Source organism: Betta splendens, chromosome 13, assembly GCF_900634795.4.
Source record: "Betta splendens chromosome 13, fBetSpl5.4, whole genome shotgun sequence".
NCBI lineage: Eukaryota > Metazoa > Chordata > Actinopteri > Anabantiformes > Osphronemidae > Betta > Betta splendens.
Genome location: NC_040893.2, coordinates 6,425,436 through 6,442,562, shown reverse-complemented (window position 1 = coordinate 6,442,562; position 17,127 = coordinate 6,425,436). Strand labels below are relative to the sequence as shown.

General features: G+C 46.4%; 1 protein-coding gene and 2 long non-coding RNA genes across 3 annotated transcripts in view; 2 read left to right on the top strand and 1 right to left on the bottom strand.

Annotated features, from left to right (window-relative positions):
* Positions 1-8,431: 8,431 nt before the first annotated feature.
* Positions 8,432-13,663, top strand: LOC129604993 (uncharacterized). The gene is made up of 3 exons (XR_008696419.1): positions 8,432-8,571; positions 13,026-13,127; positions 13,362-13,663. It is a non-coding gene; the product is annotated as an uncharacterized LOC129604993 (long non-coding RNA).
* Positions 8,823-17,127, top strand: part of LOC129604991 (uncharacterized) — a 33,829-nt gene continuing 25,524 nt past the window's right edge. The window contains exon 1 of the mRNA XM_055513868.1: positions 8,823-12,107. Coding sequence (XP_055369843.1) covers positions 9,048-12,020 — 2,973 coding nt within the window. The 5' untranslated portion in view covers positions 8,823-9,047 and the 3' untranslated portion in view covers positions 12,021-12,107. The remainder of the gene's footprint in view (positions 12,108-17,127) is intronic.
* On the bottom strand, positions 13,018-15,712 carry LOC129604994 (uncharacterized). The gene is made up of 2 exons (XR_008696420.1): positions 14,490-15,712; positions 13,018-14,058 (listed from the first exon to the last, which is right to left on the bottom strand). It is a non-coding gene; the product is annotated as an uncharacterized LOC129604994 (long non-coding RNA).

Genomic DNA, 17,127 nt, shown 5'->3' with positions numbered 1-17,127 from the left:
TAAAACCTAGCTGTCAGGCTTCGGCAGATGTCGGACCCACATGCACAGTACACTTGAGGGCTTGATGAGTAAACATTGTTTATTGTATCAGCGTAGTCAGGCAGTCCAGGTCATACACAGAGTCTTAATTCTTCAAGTACAAAGGAGCAGGCAAGATCAGATCCGGTAAACAGGCAGAGGTTCGATTCACAGGTAAACTCGGCAGAGGTACAGGCTAGGGCTAGGCAACACTCAATGGTCAGACGGTCAGGAAATTTACCACCAGATCCAAGGCGAAGGTACAGACGAGGGTCAGGCAGGAATCAGAGGTCAATGACGGACGTGATCAGAAAACTAGATGGCTAGAACGCTGGAATGTGGTACTAAGACTCAACAATCTGGCAGCTAGAGTGTGTAAGAGGTGGAGACTATATACTGGTGTCGATTACTAATTACAGACAGGTGTGGGTAATGGGAACTGGTAATGACAGAGAAACAGCTGAGATGAGGTATGAACAGGAAGGCCTTTCAACGTAAAACAGGAACTAGCACAGATCGTGACAGTATCCCTCCCCCTAGGGCGTCTACCACGGCGCCGACGGAGGCCCCCCCCCCAACCAGGGTGGGCGGCGGGTGGTCCCAGGAGGCGGAACCGAATCCCTCCCCGCTCGGGCAAACGAGCAGGGTGGGCAGAGGGCGGACTTCAGGAGGAGGGACCGGATCCAGACCCTTCCTCCTCTGCCGGGACCGGACTGTGTCGACGCGTCTCATCGGGGGACGGGGCCTCGGGATGTGCGGCGTGGAACTCCCGGATGAGGGACTTGTCCAAAATGTCCCGGGCTGGTACCCAGGAGCGTTCGTCCGGCCCGTACCCCTCCCAGTCCACTAGGTACTGGAAGCCCCGTCCTCGGCGTCTGCAATCGCGGAGCTCCCGGCCCGTGTAGACAGCACCTCCCTCCACAACCTGAGGAGGCGGAGGTGGCTGGTGATGAGGGACCATGGGGCAGGATCTGAAGGGCTTGAGTCGGGTGATGTGAAACGTGGGGTGAATCCTCATGGTCCTGGGCAGTGAGAGTCTCACAGAGACACAGATTAATGACACGGGATATGGTTTAAGGTCCAATGAATTTTGGTGTCAACTTACGTGACTGTGACTGCAGCCCAAGATCCCTAGTTGACAGCCAGACCTGGTCCCCAACCTGGTACTCTGGGCCTGGGGTCCACTTGCGGTCTGCTGCCTTCTTATACCGGTCCTGAGACTGCAGCATCGTCCTCCGAGCCTGCAACCAAGTCTGACGGCAGCGCCGGACCAAAGCATGTGCTGAAGGGACGTGGACCTCCTCCTCCAGGGCTGGAAACAGGGGCAGCTGGAATCCAAAGGCGCACTGGAGGGGGGTCAAACCGGTCGAGACGCAGGGCAGGGTATTATGGGCAAATTCGACCCATAACAGTTTACTAGACCAGGAGCCTGGGTTCCTGGAGGCAAGGAGCCGTAGTCCCACCTCCAGTTGTTGGTTGGCTCGTTCTGTTTGGCCATTGAATTCGGGGTGGTACCCCGACGACAAACTGACCTCAGCCCCTATGAGGCTGCAGAAGGGAGACAAACTGGGGTCCGCGATCGGACACTATGTCCTGCGGAAACCCATGGATTCTAAAAACATGCTCCATCATGACCTGAGCCGTCTGCTTGGCTGATGGCAGCTTGGGTAGCGGGATGAAGTGGGCTAATTTTCAAAACCGGTCACGAAGTCCAAAGCCACGTGTGACCATGGGCGGTGCGGCACCCGCAAGGGTTGGAGCAGGCCCGCCGGTCGCTGGTGGGAAGCCTTGCCCATGGCACACGTGGGACAGGCAGCGACGTACTCCTGTACATCTTTCCTCATTGTTGGCCACCAGAACCGTTCGCCTACCCTGAATGTGGTGCGAGGAGCCCCCGGGTGTCCACTTACTGCTGACGCGTGGGCCCAGTGGATCACCTCTCCACAGAGGTCTGGTGGCATAAACAGTCGGTTGGGAGGAATGCCGCGTGGAACTGGAAGGTCTCAAGTAGCCTCCCGAACATGACGTTCCACCGGCCAGGATACTGCACCCACCAGGCATCCAGCTGGTAGGATGGACTCAGGCTCCGCCGGGTCCTGCTGTGAGTCGTGCAGACGAGATAGCACATCAGGCTTAGTATTTTTCGACCCGGGGCGATATGAGAGGTGGAAATCAAATCGACTAAAGAACAGGGCCCACCGGGCCTGACGAGAATTCAGCCGCTTGGCGGCCTTTAGGTACTCTAGATTCTTATGGTCCGTATAAACCAAGAAAGGCTGGTCTGCTCCCTCCAGCCAGTGCCTCCATTCCTCCAGGGCTACCTTCACGGCTAGCAACTCTCTATCGCCGATGTCATAGTTGCGTTCCGCCGCAGATAATTTTCGAGACATGAAGGCGCATGGATGGAGCCTACCTTCTGACGGGTCCCTCTGGGATAAGACAGCCCCCACTCCTGTGTTGGAGGCATCTACCTCAACGATGAACTGCCTAGTTGGATCTGGCATCCGCAGCACCGGTGCTGACGTGAAGCTGCCTTTTAGCCGCTGGAACGCCTCCTCTGCCTCTGCCGTCCACTGAAAAGTAGTCTTGATGGATGTTAGCGCATGTAATGGGGCCGCAATGCTACTGAACCGCCTGATGAACTTGTGATAAAAATTTGCGAAGCCCAGGAAGCGTTGCACCTCTCTGCGGCTTTGGGGTACCGGCCAGTCCTCGACTGCTTGGTTCTTGGCCGGATCCATCTCGATCCTGCCCTGAGACACAATAAAACCCAAGAACGAGACTCTGTCAGCATGGAACTCACACTTTTCTGCTTTTACGAACAGGCGATGTTCCAGCAGCTTCTTCAGTACGAGACGAACGTGCATAATGTGCACCTCCTTGGAATGAGAAAAAACAAGAATATCATCAAGGTAGACAAAAACAAAATTGTTGATCATGGGCCCCAACACCTCGTTCACGAACGCCTGGAAGACGGCAGGCGCGTTGGTGAGGCCAAACAGCATGACCAGATACTCATAGTGTCCGTTTGGAGTGTTGAAATCCGTCTTCCACTCATCTCCCTCCCGAATGCGCACCAGGTGGTACGTGATGAGAGAGCCACGTCAAGGTACTCCCTCATGGCCCGGTTCTCCTTGGGTGAGAGCTGGTAGAGTCTCCCCTTGGGGGGAGTCGCCCCCGGCCGCAGGTTTATAGCACAGTCGTGCTTTCTGTGGGGTGGCAGTGAAGTTGCCCTAGACTTACAAAACACAGGACTGAGGTCATGGTAGCATTCCGGGACTCCTGTCAGATCCGCCTTCTCAGTCTCCCCCTCTGCGGCTGCTGCGGACGCAGACCCCTCTGGGTTAGTCGAAGCCTGGAAGCATGTGTTCTGACAGTCCGTGTCCCACCAGTTCACCTCTCCACTCCTACAGTCTAACGTCGGGTTATGTAATCTTCACCATGTGTGTCCTAACACTACAGGATAGTAACAAGACTCCACCACAAGGAATGTGATCCTTTCTGTATGTGCATCTGCGAAGGTCATGGTTACCAGTTCAGTATGGTGCGTGACCCTCCAGAGTCGCCGTCCATCCAGCGCCGCCGTCTCCACTGGTGATGCCAACGGCAGAAAAGCGATGCCCATACGTTCCACCGGCCCTGCGTCCATCAGACTGGCATCAGTGCCGGAGTCAATCAGCACCGCCTGCTGGACTGAACGGGTTCTGGAGACTAAGGTTACTGTGGGTAAAGAACGAGTGAAGGCACTGCCAAGCACCGTTCGGCTCACCGCTACCCTCCACGCTAGCGATGAGCCTGCTCTTTTAGTGGACAACTCACTGCAAAGTGTCCCGCCTGCCCACAGTACATGCAGAGCCGATGGGAGCGCCGTCGTCGCCTCTCCTCCTCCGTGAGTCGTGCGTGCCCGATCTGCATCGGCTCCTCCGGTGTCTGTCCTACTTCCGGGTTGCGCGGAGTGAACTGGCCGCCAAACCCCCGTTGTCCCCTCCTGGGACTCGCGGTCCTGAGTCGGGGATCCTCTCTCATTCTCTCCTCCCTTTGATGCTCCCGCTCGTTTTTTTCCCAGCCTGCGATCAATTTGAATTACTAGCGCGATCAGCGCGTTCAAGTCACTGGGTAGATCCCTTGCCGCTAGGCAGTCTTTTACGCGGCTGGAGAGACCGCGAATAAATACATCACTGGTAGCGTCCCAACCGGCCTCCGCCGCCAGATCTGGAGCCGGAGTGGCAGGCAGGGGAATCGCTGCAGTCAAGCTCGCTGCCGCGGGTGCGGAGACCTGGGTCGGCGTCGCTTCTCCAGCTGATCCTTGAGCCAATCGATTCACCGCCTCCGTCAGTCCTGCCACCGCGTTCTCCTGGTGAAGTGCACACTCTGCTAGCTTCAAAGGTAAGGCGAAGGTACAGACGAGGGTCAGGCAGGAATCAGAGGTCAATGACGGACGTGATCAGAAAACTAGATGGCTATACAAGAACGCTTGTATGTGGTACTAAGACTCGACAATCTGGCAGCTAGAGTGTGTAAGAGGTGGAGACTATATACTGGTGTTGATTTCTAATTACAGACAGGTGTGGATAATGGGAACCGGTAATGACAGAGAAACAGCTGAGATGAGGTGTGAACAGGAAGTCCTTTCAACCTAAAACAGGAACTAGCACAGATCGTGACACTAGCGAATGTGGTTCAAACATTGAAAGTACTGCTAAATATACATAAAGAGTAAGAAATATCTATTTGAACCCTTATCTTAAGGGTATTGAATCATACACCTTAACCACTAAGCCATAATTCCTACTGGTGTTCCGTTTCTGAGTGGCCCAATGAACACCATTATACATACAGAACAATGAAAATCCAGTTCATTTCAATAGGCAAATAAAAAAGCTTCATATTTCCAAAAGTATAAAAGACATAACTAAGAAAAATAATAGCACACCTCTCTCTTCAAAAAGCTGGAGGTTTTGATATTTAAACAGTCTCTGTATGTGTTTAATATTGAAAAGATTTGGACAATCTTTGTGCTCAATAACTAAAGTTGAAATAGCGTCAGTAACTATCACACTAGTTACTGACGCTAGTCACAAGTAGAAAACTTGCTAATAAATCTAATCGAATTGGACTGTTTTTATTGTGTAGAGATTTTGAGGGAGGGAGTGTCTGTATTTATTATACTGTAAAATAACAATAAAAATAAAATTTTAATTACCTATTTGTAATTATTTAGTTAAAACATTACTGAGCTGAATGTGCATAAAAAAGCAAAAGCAGTTTGATTTCAATAAAAAAGTATAATACTTGGATATTATTACAATTCGTTAAATAATTTCTTCAAATTTCATTGAAACACTTGTTCCAACCAGGTACCAAACCAGGATCTCCAGGGTCACAGTCAAGCTGATTAACCACTCAGCTATATTAGAGACTGAGAGGTTTGAAAAACTGAAAAGGTGAACATTGGTGATGCATTAACCATATAACCTAATTTATGTGGGAAACACATAATACACATACATATTATGAATATTAAAGATTTAAAGAGTCTAATGCAAATGTCATTCACTAATCATTTCAAGGGTCACTTCTATTTACACCAGTTTCTTTTATGGTGCACAAGGCCATTGCGCTATATATTGCTAAATTCATTACTTAAGAAAAAGCTAAATAGCTGAAAGTGGTTGATACAATACAAATATAGCTAAATAAACCTATATCAGGTAGTATACAAAAAAGCTAAATGTGTACACCTGCAGCTCAATCATTATTTAGCGAACCATTTAAAACATTTCATTTTAAACTTAATAAACTGCGCTTACCACAGAAAGTGTTCTATTGAACTTCCTTCAGTCGATGAGGGAGACTATGTTCATAGGAAGTCATTTCACAGTATCGATGTGCAGGTAACTATTATTTTTTTGTCCAGAATATTTTAGTTTAAAGGCAATTAAACTCATTACTCCATCCATCCATCCATCCATTCATTTTCATCCGCTTATCCACGGCCGAGTCGCGGGGGCAGCAGTCTGAGCAGAGAGTTCCAGACTTCCCTCTCCCTGGACACTTCCTCCAGCTTTTCCGGTTGGACCCCAAGGCGTTCCCAGGCCAGCCGAGAGACATAGTCTCTCCAGCATGTCCTAGGTTTCCTCGGGGTCTCCTACCGGTGGGACATGCCTGGAACACCTCCCCAGGGAGGCTTCCAGGAGGCATTCGAACCAGATGCCCGAGACACCTCAACTGGCTCCTCTCGATGTGGAGGAGCAGCGACTCTACTCCGAGTCTTGGGAGATAGTGTGTGATGAAGTGCCCCAGGAATGCCCTCGACGACTGGCCACCCTTTATTTAGGGACAGAGCGAGCTCCTCAGATGGGGTGAGGGGAGGTGGTGGTCACCCCACACCTGTCTGACTAGCCTCTGCCTTCTTTCTATTAGCTACATTTGAGAAATAATATGTTAAACATATTTAATACAAAGATCATTTCAGTCGTCATGTTGTGTAATCAAATCTTACCTTTTGGAGGGTTTTGTGTTTTATTTTGACTTGGGACAGTGTTCGTCTTGCTCCAGAAGGATTACACCTTATTAAACAAGAATGTTACTATTATCCAATGTTATTTGAATCTCACGGATTTAATAGTACAAAACGATGTGGAAGTTATGTTTCATTTTCCGTTACAATAAAAGAGTAGAGGGTAACATAATGGTAATTAAATAAACTCACGCATTTACTATACTTTTACTTTATTTATCTCCTTTTTTTTGCCCCGCCAACTCTCTTTTCTTCGCCGATGCAGCTGTGTTGCTGTTTAAAAAAGCTGAATGTGTACACCTGGGGCCCGTTTCAACAGAGGTTTTGTTGAAACTCTGAGTTTGTTAACCCTGAAATGAGGAAAACTCAGAGTTTTCGGTTTCAGAAACCAAGGTAACTTAAACCCATGAAAGCGGGGTAAGTTTCCCGTTTCAAGAAGATTGGTAATCAAAACTCAAAGTCAGTTACTATGGCATTTTACTCTGTGAACCTAACCTGATTGGGAGCAGGTTTTGTTCGGGAGTTCAGTTCTTTCAGTCCCCACCCCTTTTTAAAGTAAACAGTGTTTAAATGGGCCTACCTTGTTTGTTTAATCTTTCAGAGTAGATTAATACAGAGACCAAAATGGCATGTCGGTTTCTAGACGATCCTGTAGATGAGGAGGTTGTAATAATTCGCAGGGAATTGAATCTACGCCGCAAAAGGATTTTGAGAGTTCATTTTTGGTCATATTCCCGTGCATATTTATTTGAGCGGTTTTCGAGACTCCATAACATATATCAATAATCTTATTCACCCCTACATCAGACTCATCACCCATCGTGGCCATGCTCTTACATCCGAGCAGATTCATTGTGTTGCGTTACGATTTTTTGCAAACAGTTTTCTTTATAACATCGGGGATGCTGAGCACATTAGCATGGCCACTGTATGTAGAATAGTTTGAAAACCAGCCCACACTACTGACCCCCTTACCCAGAACCTGAAGCAGGCCCCCAGCAGCGCTTTAATGTGGCACATGGCAGAACAAGAGCCTGGGTGGAAATTACCATAGGCCTGTTGAAAGCACATCTTCAGTGCCTTCATCACCTCAGGTAATACCTGACGGGACCTATGACATTATTGTGACATGTGTTGTTCTCCACATTATTGCAATTATTAGAGGGGAGCAACAACCTGCCCTACAAATACAAGACCCTGATGAAGACTCAATCCACCCTGCAGATTACCGGGTTGGAAGGACAGTGATTTGCTGTAATGTCTTAATCAACCATCACCACCACCAATGAAAGAAACTGAATAAATGAAAATCACAATTTATTTAGTTTACTTCATTTCCTAAAAATACAAAGGCAATTGTTAGATTTTATGATTCTTCCAATAATTCATACAATTCACCTGTAACTATACACTCACCTGCAGAAAGAAGAGAATTTCAATTTCTAGATCTGTCTTTTCAATCTATTAAAGGGCTCATATCATGCAAAATCCACTTTTTAGACATTTTGGAGCGTTCCTATGACTCTATGGGTCACATATACACACACTGAGCACGGTAGAAATGCATTTCCTGCTTTTTTCACATTTTGAAAACGTAAATTTTCTCATCCAATGGAGAGAGACATCTACTACTCTGAGACCGTGTCCCATGTGTCGTCACACTGGTAGGAACATCTCCTTGCAAATCCTGAACCACCACCCCCACAATGATCCCGAACCAAAACTGGACTTCCGCCATTTCCCCCCCTCTCACTCACCGTGAACAGACCAGCACGGCAGCGCCCAAGTCCTCCCATAGAAATAGTTCGGTTCTTAGGTGTTAACAACACCAAAGTCTATTCACTTTAACAAGGGATCAACAAGTGAGGATTTGTTGGTCACTTTTATTTTTAACGGACCGGTGCCAGAAACACTGCCTCAGCATTTATACGTATGTGCATTTCAAACGAGGGTGCGTACAATGCTGGATTTGTTTCACGGCTCCTGTTGGAAAAAAAGGACCTATTCCTAAAGTCCGTCATCCACTCACTGAAGTAAGTACATGCTTGATATTTATAATGTTTTAAAATGTTAGTTTGTCCGTTTAAAATGTAGTAACCTATGTGTGGGGCAAGTTACTAGCTAGCTATGCTAACGGCTACAGCCATTCGACCGAGCCTTTGTCCCCTTCAAATGTGCTCATGTGGGCTCCTGCAGCCACACACCTGTGTGGAGAAAAGCTAATGACTATCGGCATCGAGCGGCTACACGCAGGGAGCAGTGGGTCTAGCGTCTGTCCTTTTTCGGTAATCACATACACATTTTTTTTTTTTTTTTTCTCCGGCGCCGGTCGAGCTGGCTGCTGGTCACAACAGCTCCTGTCCTCTTACTTCTATTTATTACTTTCTTCACTTATTTAAGTTTACCTTTCTAGTGTGTTGTTAGTAACATTAGTGTACACAACCTGTACACAGCTTTTTTATAGTTTTTCTAAGTTTGGCGCAGTACAAACGCTGTTTTTAAAGCTACGATGTGCGTCGGGGTCAGAGCGCGCATTGTTTACACTGCGAAGCAGCTGATCGCGCTGCGCAGCGCCGTAGTTCTGCCCAGAGACAGACACGAGATCACCGCTGAGGTGCTGGTGAAGTCCCGACGTGGGCGCCGCGCTGGAAAACTACGACGGGAGAAAACGAGACGCTTCAGGCCCGCTGTCCCCTCCGTTATCATGGGGAACGTGAGATCTCTCGCCAACAAGATCGACGAGCTCGCGGCGCTCACACGGTACCAGCCGGAGTACAGAACGAGCAGCGTCCTGCTGTTCACGGAGACCTGGCTGACGTCACTCATCCCGGACTCGACTGTCGCACTGGACAATTTTCATCTGCTACGTGCGGACAGAACGGAGAACAGCGGTAAGAGGAAGGGAGGGGGTCTGGCTGTGTTTGTGAACATCAGGTGGTGTATGCCACGACATTGCACTGTCAAAATGAAGCTGTGTAACAGAGACATTGAGCTGTTGGCGGTGGGCATGAGGCCATTCTACCTGCCAAGGGAGTTCACACACGTTATAATAATTGCTGTGTACGTCCGACCCTCCGCTAACGCTGACACAGCTTCTGAGACCCTGCTCTCAGTCACCAGCAGGCTGCAAACACAGCACCCACAGGCCCTCTTCCTGATCTCTGGGGACTTTAACCATGCACCTCCTTCAGCTGCTCTGCCTACATACACCCAGTATGTGACCTGCCCCACCAGAGACAATAAAACACTGGACTTATTCTACGCCAACACCAAAGAGGCCTACGCTGCATCCTCCCTCCCACCGCTGGGCAGAGCTGACCACAACATCCTGCATCTCCTGCCTGTGTATAAACCTGTTGTACACAGGCAGCCGGTGGTGCCCCGCACAGTGAAGAGGTGGACAGCTGAGAGCGAGGAGGCTCTCAGGGACTGTTTTAACACCACTGTGTGGACGGAGCTCTGCGACCCACATGGGGAGGACATTAACGCAATAACAGACTGTGTAACGGACTACATAAACTTCTGCTGTGAAAACACTGTTCCCACCAGGCGGGTTCGGTGTTTCACCAACAGCAAACCATGGGTCACCCCTGATATTAAAGCTCTGCTAAAGGAGAAGAAGAGAGCATTTAAATCAGGGGACAGGGAGGAGCTGAGGAGGGTGCAGAAGGAGCTGAGGAGGAAAATCCGTGAGGGGAAGTCCAGCTACAGGAGGAAGATGGAGGAGCAGCTGCAGCAGAACAATGTCAGTGAGGTGTGGAGGAGCCTGAAAACCATCTCAGGCTTCAAAGCTCCACACCCACAGGCTGAGGGGGACCTGAGCTGGGTCAACGAGCTGAACTCACACTTTAATAGGTTTGACCAAGCACCCACTCACACCTCCCAGCAGCTGCCTCCGAACCTCTTGTCACCTCATACCACTGGATTACCAGCCCCCACAGCCCTTCACACCTTTACACAAAGCCCTCTACCCTCAGCCCTGACGACTGGTGACTCATCCCAACCACACCCCCTCACTTCACACCACACTGAGTCACTTCCTCAACCCCTCACTTCACACCACACTAAGACACTCCCTCCACCCCTATCCTTCTCCAGCACCCAGGTGAGAAGTGAGCTCAGGAAGATCAAGGCCAGGAAAGCAGCTGGACCAGACGGCATCAGCTCCAGACTCCTTAAGTCCTGTGCAGGCGAACTGTGTGGAGTTATGGAGCATGTCTTCAACCTGAGCCTCAAGCTGAGGGTGGTACCACAGCTCTGGAAGACCTCCTGCGTGGTACCAGTGCCCAAGACACCGCACGCCAAAGACCCCAGCAGCTTCAGACCAGTGGCTCTGACATCACACCTGATGAAGACACTGGAGAGACTGGTCCTGGGTAACCTCCGCTCTGCAGTGGGAACCTACCTGGACCCGCTGCAGTTCGCCTACCGACACGGCATAGGAGTAGACGACGCTGTCATCTTCCTCCTACATCGAGCCCTTTCCCACCTAGAGAAGCCCGGCAGCACTGTGAGGATCATGTTCTTTGACTTCTCCAGTGCCTTCAACACCATCCAGCCGATGCTTCTGAAACACAAACTGGAGGAGGCTGGTGTGGACCTTCATCTGACGGAGTGGATTATGGACTATCTCACAAACAGGCCTCAGTTTGTGAGAGCCAGGGACTGTGTGTCTGACACTCTGACCTGCAGTGTGGGGGCCCCACAGGGGACTGTACTGGCCCCCTTCCTTTTCACCCTCTACACGTCAGACTTCAGACACAACACGGACAGCTGTGTTCTGCAGAAGTTCTCTGATGACTCTGCGATCGTCGGACTGATCACCGATGATGACGATGCAGAGTACAGAGGACTCACTCAGAACTTTGTGGACTGGTGCCAGCGGAACCACCTCCTGATCAATGTAGGGAAAACGAAGGAGATGGTGGTGGATTTCCGCAGACAGCAGCCTGCTCTCATCCCACCGATGCACATCCAGGGAAGGGACATTGAGAGAGTGGACTCTTACAAGTACCTGGGAGTGCATCTGAACAATAAACTGGACTGGACTCATAACACGGATGCACTGTACAGGAAGGGTCAGAGCAGACTCTACCTGCTGAGGAGACTGCGGTCTTTTGGAGTGAAGGGGCCACTCCTGAAGACCTTCTATGACTCTGTGGTGGCATCAGCCATCCTGTACGGTGTGGTCTGCTGGGGCAGCAGCATCACAGCGAGGGACAGGAAGAGACTGGACAGGATCATCAGAAAGTCCAGCTCTGTCCTGGGCTGCACTCTGGACACGGTGCAGGAGGTGGGTGAGAGAAGGGTCCTGGCTAAACTGACATCCATCATGGACCAGGTCTCTCACCCACTGGAGGACTCACTGTCTGCTCTGGAGAGCAGCTTCAGTAGCAGACTGATCCACCCTCGCTGTGTGAAGGAGAGATATCGTAGATCCTTCCTACCTGCTGCTGTCAGACTGTACAATCAGAACTGTTGACCACATCCCACCACAGTCACTCACCCACTGCATCAGTGGTTTATATAGCAACCTGCTCTGCACAATATTTGTGTAAATCTGTGAACAATCATGTATATTGTTACCGGTAAAAATCTTATACCCATTACTGTGCAATAACCCTGCAATGACCTCATACTCACTCTAACTGTACTGTACTGCTTTGTACTGTGCCAACACAAACTGTTCTGTACCTGTATTCTTGCTCATCTGTACTGCTGTTGTGAGAGGTAATTTCCCCACTGCGGGACTATTAAAGGTTTTCTTATTCTTATTCTTATTCTTACACCTGCGGGGAACAGTTGATCGTTATCGCCCTTCCAGCGGTGACAGACAGGAAGCGGTGGATCTAGCTCGCTGTAGTAAGTTTGTGCTTGATACTTGTGATATCTAAATATGTTAGTTGGGTCTGTTTAAAATGCAGTAACCCACATGTGAGACAAGCTAATCGCTAGCGTCGCTAACGGCTACAGTGAGTCAACCGAGCCTTTGTCCCTTTCAAATGTGCTACTCTGAGTTGGTGCAATCACACACCTGTGTGGGGAACAACTAATAGCGATGGGCCTTCGATCGGCGACAGGCAGGAAGCGGTGGATCGAGCTTTTGTCCTGTTGACGTGCTGCCGCTCCTGTTTGTGTGTTGCGTTAGCCGTTAGCATGCCTTTAGGCCTGTGCACTCTAGAGCTACAGCTGGTCGATCGCTACAAAAAGAAACTGCAGATGAACGCGGTTATGTTTGTTATTACCCCGTCCTGTGTCACAGCCTAAATCAACTTGTGATTTGGGGTTATGTCGTTGTTCTATCAAATTCTAACATGATTAGTTGGAATGATTACTGTGTTGTGTTGCAAGCTTAGTTGCTAATTAGTCACATCTCTACAATAACCGCTGCTTATCTGGTCAGTAACCTATAGCTTGTACCTTAGCCATTATATTTGTAGGACCAATACAATTTACAGTAAATGTAACATTCTTTTCTATACTGTAGGAGGGCAAATCCCAGTTGCCCACATGCAAGGAGGCTGTCAAACAGTGAAATCACTGCAGACTGTTGGTACACGGACATCTGCTGCCCAGCTCAGGAGTGAATGTATGTAAGTTTGTATGTACCAACAGTAAGATAGGTAATAGAAGATTTTAATTGGTATATATTGTTTAGATTTTATATTTGAATTGTAACAACTGTTTATCTGTTGTTTTAGCACAGACAGGCCTGTCCTCTTGTTTGGTTTAATTTTTTTCTGGTATTGTGTGTTCTTACATTAGAGAAGGTTTTGACCTACATAATAATGAACATTTCACTAATCTACAATTCTGGTTGCAGTAACTTTTGTTTTGATGAGGTGATGGTGAGGACAGCCACAGCTTCCATCTGGTAGAGGACTGCTTCCGCTCAGTCTTCCAAATAGTGATGAGAACAAGGATCACCACATCTCCCTGTTTACCCTACTTTCATGCATTTCGTCTGCAAGGCCCTGCAAAAGCTTCTGTCCTCAAACCCCCAGACTTCTTAATTAACTCAGTAACCTATACATTGCACATTGGAGTGTGAAGGTAACAGTTTGTTCTAGCTTTGGAGTAGTGGTGTATTTTTTTGGTTTACAATAAAGTTGGCTTTAACTATTATGTATTTCACTGAACTCTGTTTCTGAAGGGAAAACACTTTTATTCAGGAAATCATAGTATTGAAATTACATGTTTTTTCTCTTTCTAGAATATGGTAAGCTATAAAGTTGAAGCGGCCATAAATAAAAAGCATATAAATTATATATAAATTAAAAAAAAATTCTTAATTGTAGTAGTATTGCACTCACAAAAAACACATTTTTACTCAAATGGTAAAGGAGTTATTCCACAGGTGGTTTACATCCATCATACAATGAGTGTTTTAGTGTTTTATCCATCAGGAGACTCTGCCTTCATCTACAACCCAAGCATGAAGAGATGGCAACTCAGATTCTTCACCCTAGGAATCCTCAGCACCAGCTCACTAGCCTCTGTAGACTAGATACCTGTAACAACTTCAGATACAGAGACATATTACTGTCAGATTTATCAAGAATGAAAAAAAACATAATTAAAAGCAGTAAAAATACGTTAGGTCAATATATAATTTGAACCAATGCTTTTTGTTCCCAGGTAGGTCATGCAGTGATTGCTCTAAATATTAATGCACATTTTTAAATAAAATTATGTCAGAGCAGCAGCACAAGTAAGACAAAACAGTGAAATGTGTAAATGTAAAAAGTATTTATATTATTTCAGCTATGCTCTCAAACTTATTTATTTGTATAATGTAAGCTAAAGTAGTGTTTTCTATTAACGAGAGTTTCCCAGGTAAGTCGTGTTGTGAATATTGAAGCTGCACACGCCATTTAGCATACGCATTAGCAACCGCTATTTGCTTTGCAAATTACATAAATCAATTAAATTGAAGTAAATGCGACATTACCAATGAGACACATCTTGCATCAGCCGAAATGTGGCAACTTCAACAGCCTCCTCTTCAGCTTCAGGGTCAGATTCGGGATCGTAGACGTATGGTTCTACTACGCTACGAACCAGCTGGCTGGCTAATGTCGTGCAGTCCTGTAGCGGGTCTTCTTCTGTGGAGGATTGTGTTCTCAATGTCGCACTACTGCCACCTATTTTATCGTAACCGTGCGGTGGCTCGTATCCATGGAGCCAATTAAAAAAAAAAAACAACAACAAAAAAGGTATGCGCTTCCGCACAGAGGTGTGGCGAGCAGCTTCGCTTGCGACACGCCCAGAAAACACAACGTTTGCTGATGGGGAGTGAGAACCACATATTGAGAGGGGCAGTGTGGACGATCTAAAGGGTTTTATGGGACGAAAATTTACAGAGACCTTACTGAGACATTAAAGTCTAATATTTTTTAGAATGAAAAGTATGATATGTGTCCTTTAAGGTAAGACTTAAATTTTAAAACATATTCAAATATTTAAACCAAAAGCAAATGTTAATATTTTATTACAAAATCTATCTTTAAGGACAAAGCTGATGAGCCTTCTCTGATATAAAAAAGATACTTATTTAAAATACTTAATTACTTACTTATAATATTGTTATTGAACAAAAAGCTGATATTTACAACAGATTTTAAGGTGCAACTCTGACATAAATATGAAGAGTCTAATGCAAAAGTCATTCAGCAATCATTACAAGGGTCAGTCCTATTTACACCAGTTTCTGTTATAGTGCATTACCCACAAGGCATTGTGCTATAAATTTGCATTAATATAATTTACTCATCAGTAATATACACAGAGGTGTTATGGACACTGAGCATTAAGAGTTTGACTTCTCAATCAAACTGGTTCTGAGCCCAATCACTCATCTACTGCAGCTGCGCCGTTGTCATAAAGACGGTGCTCCAAAGGCAGGAACCGCCAGAGATCAGCTCAATCAGTTGTAGTGGAGCTGATTTGCACCCTTGCCTAACAGGCTTGTTACAGCTTATCACAAAAATAACTTCACTTAATGAATCCTAAGGCTTCAGTGTGAAACTGGTGTGAGTTTTATGTTTGAGGAATGAAATTGTTGCCACAGTTGCGATTTAACTCAGACTTTTCTTAAAGTAGAAACATTACCAAACGTGCAGGAACCTCCAGTCTGAGTAAAGTTATTATTATTCTCAATTTACAATATGCTTCACTTCACACCTGTAAAGAACTGGCTCATCAGTTGAACAAAGGACAAAAGAAGAAGGTGTGAAGACCATGTCCCCCATGAAGAACGGATAATGTAGAAGCTCCTTGAGAAACATTTCTGCTCTAAAAGAATGTAGTTGACTCACCTTTAAGACAACCTGGTTTAGAAAATGGTCAAATGAACTGGATGTTTATAAAATGTGTAAATAAAACGAAAAGCCGAAGCCTGAAAGAAAGCGTTAAGTTTATGGCTTCATGATATAAAAGTTTCTTATATTAAACCACCAATTAACAAAAACAATCTGTTTAAAAAAATGTAGTTGGGAAGTTGCTTTAACCACTTTCTCTTTCTCTCTTTGAAGTGATGCTTTGGGGAGAAGGGGATGGTGTGAAACCAATCTAACTAGTGCTGTGGATTGGTCGTTCTGTCTGAAAAGAGGCTCCCCATTGTTATGTTCATCTAAGCTTGATTGGAAGATTCAATTTTTTTTTTAAATTAAAACCACTCCTGAAGCAGGCAGACTGACACACACAACACCCAAGTGAAAATGGCCTAATATATAGAATGAGAATTTCATTAGGTACATTTGTAAAGTCCCATTTAACCTAATACACCCAGTACCTGATAAACCTCCAGAAGTAGTTTGGCAGCTGTGGCAGCGTGAGCTGCCAATGCTTATCTATGATTTAAAAAAGTAAGTACAACATTCAACTCCGACATGAAGTCAACTTTTCAAGTTTTTTTCAACTTTTTAGTTGTCAGTTCGTCTAGACAACTCTGACAGGAACTTTTCAAGTTTTCTCAACTTTTTAGTTGACTGCTTACACAGACTATTGTGTGTCTGTTTGTCTGTCTGCCCTAGTGAACAGTGTAGAACTGACATTATCAGATCTATGTCCGCTTCTAAGAACTGTGCCTATACTTGGTATTTGACCCTAACTATACATGTCAGATACTAAAACTCCACCTTTTGGTTTTACCCTGGAATTGCGTCTTTGGTGCTAAAAATGGGAGTGGTCCTATTAACATTTTTAACACCTTACCCAGACAGACCAAGGAGAGGGGCTACTGACCATCGGCTCATGAGTGTGTAATGAGTGTGTGAAGAGCGCCTGACAGTTGATTGAAATCAGCGAAAACAAACCGCTCCATCTGTATATGGAGATTCAATTACACACAGGTGGATTCTTTTCATCATCATTAGTCATTTAGGTCAACATTGGATCATTCAGAGATCCTCACTGAACTGCTGGAGAGTTCCCTGCACTGAAAGTAAAGGGGCTGAATAATTTTGCACGCCCAATTTTTCCATCTTTTATTTGTTTAAAAAGTTTGAAATAGCCAATAAATTTCGTTCCACTTCATGATTGTGTCCCACTTGTTGTTGATTCTTCACAAAAAAATACAGTTTTATATC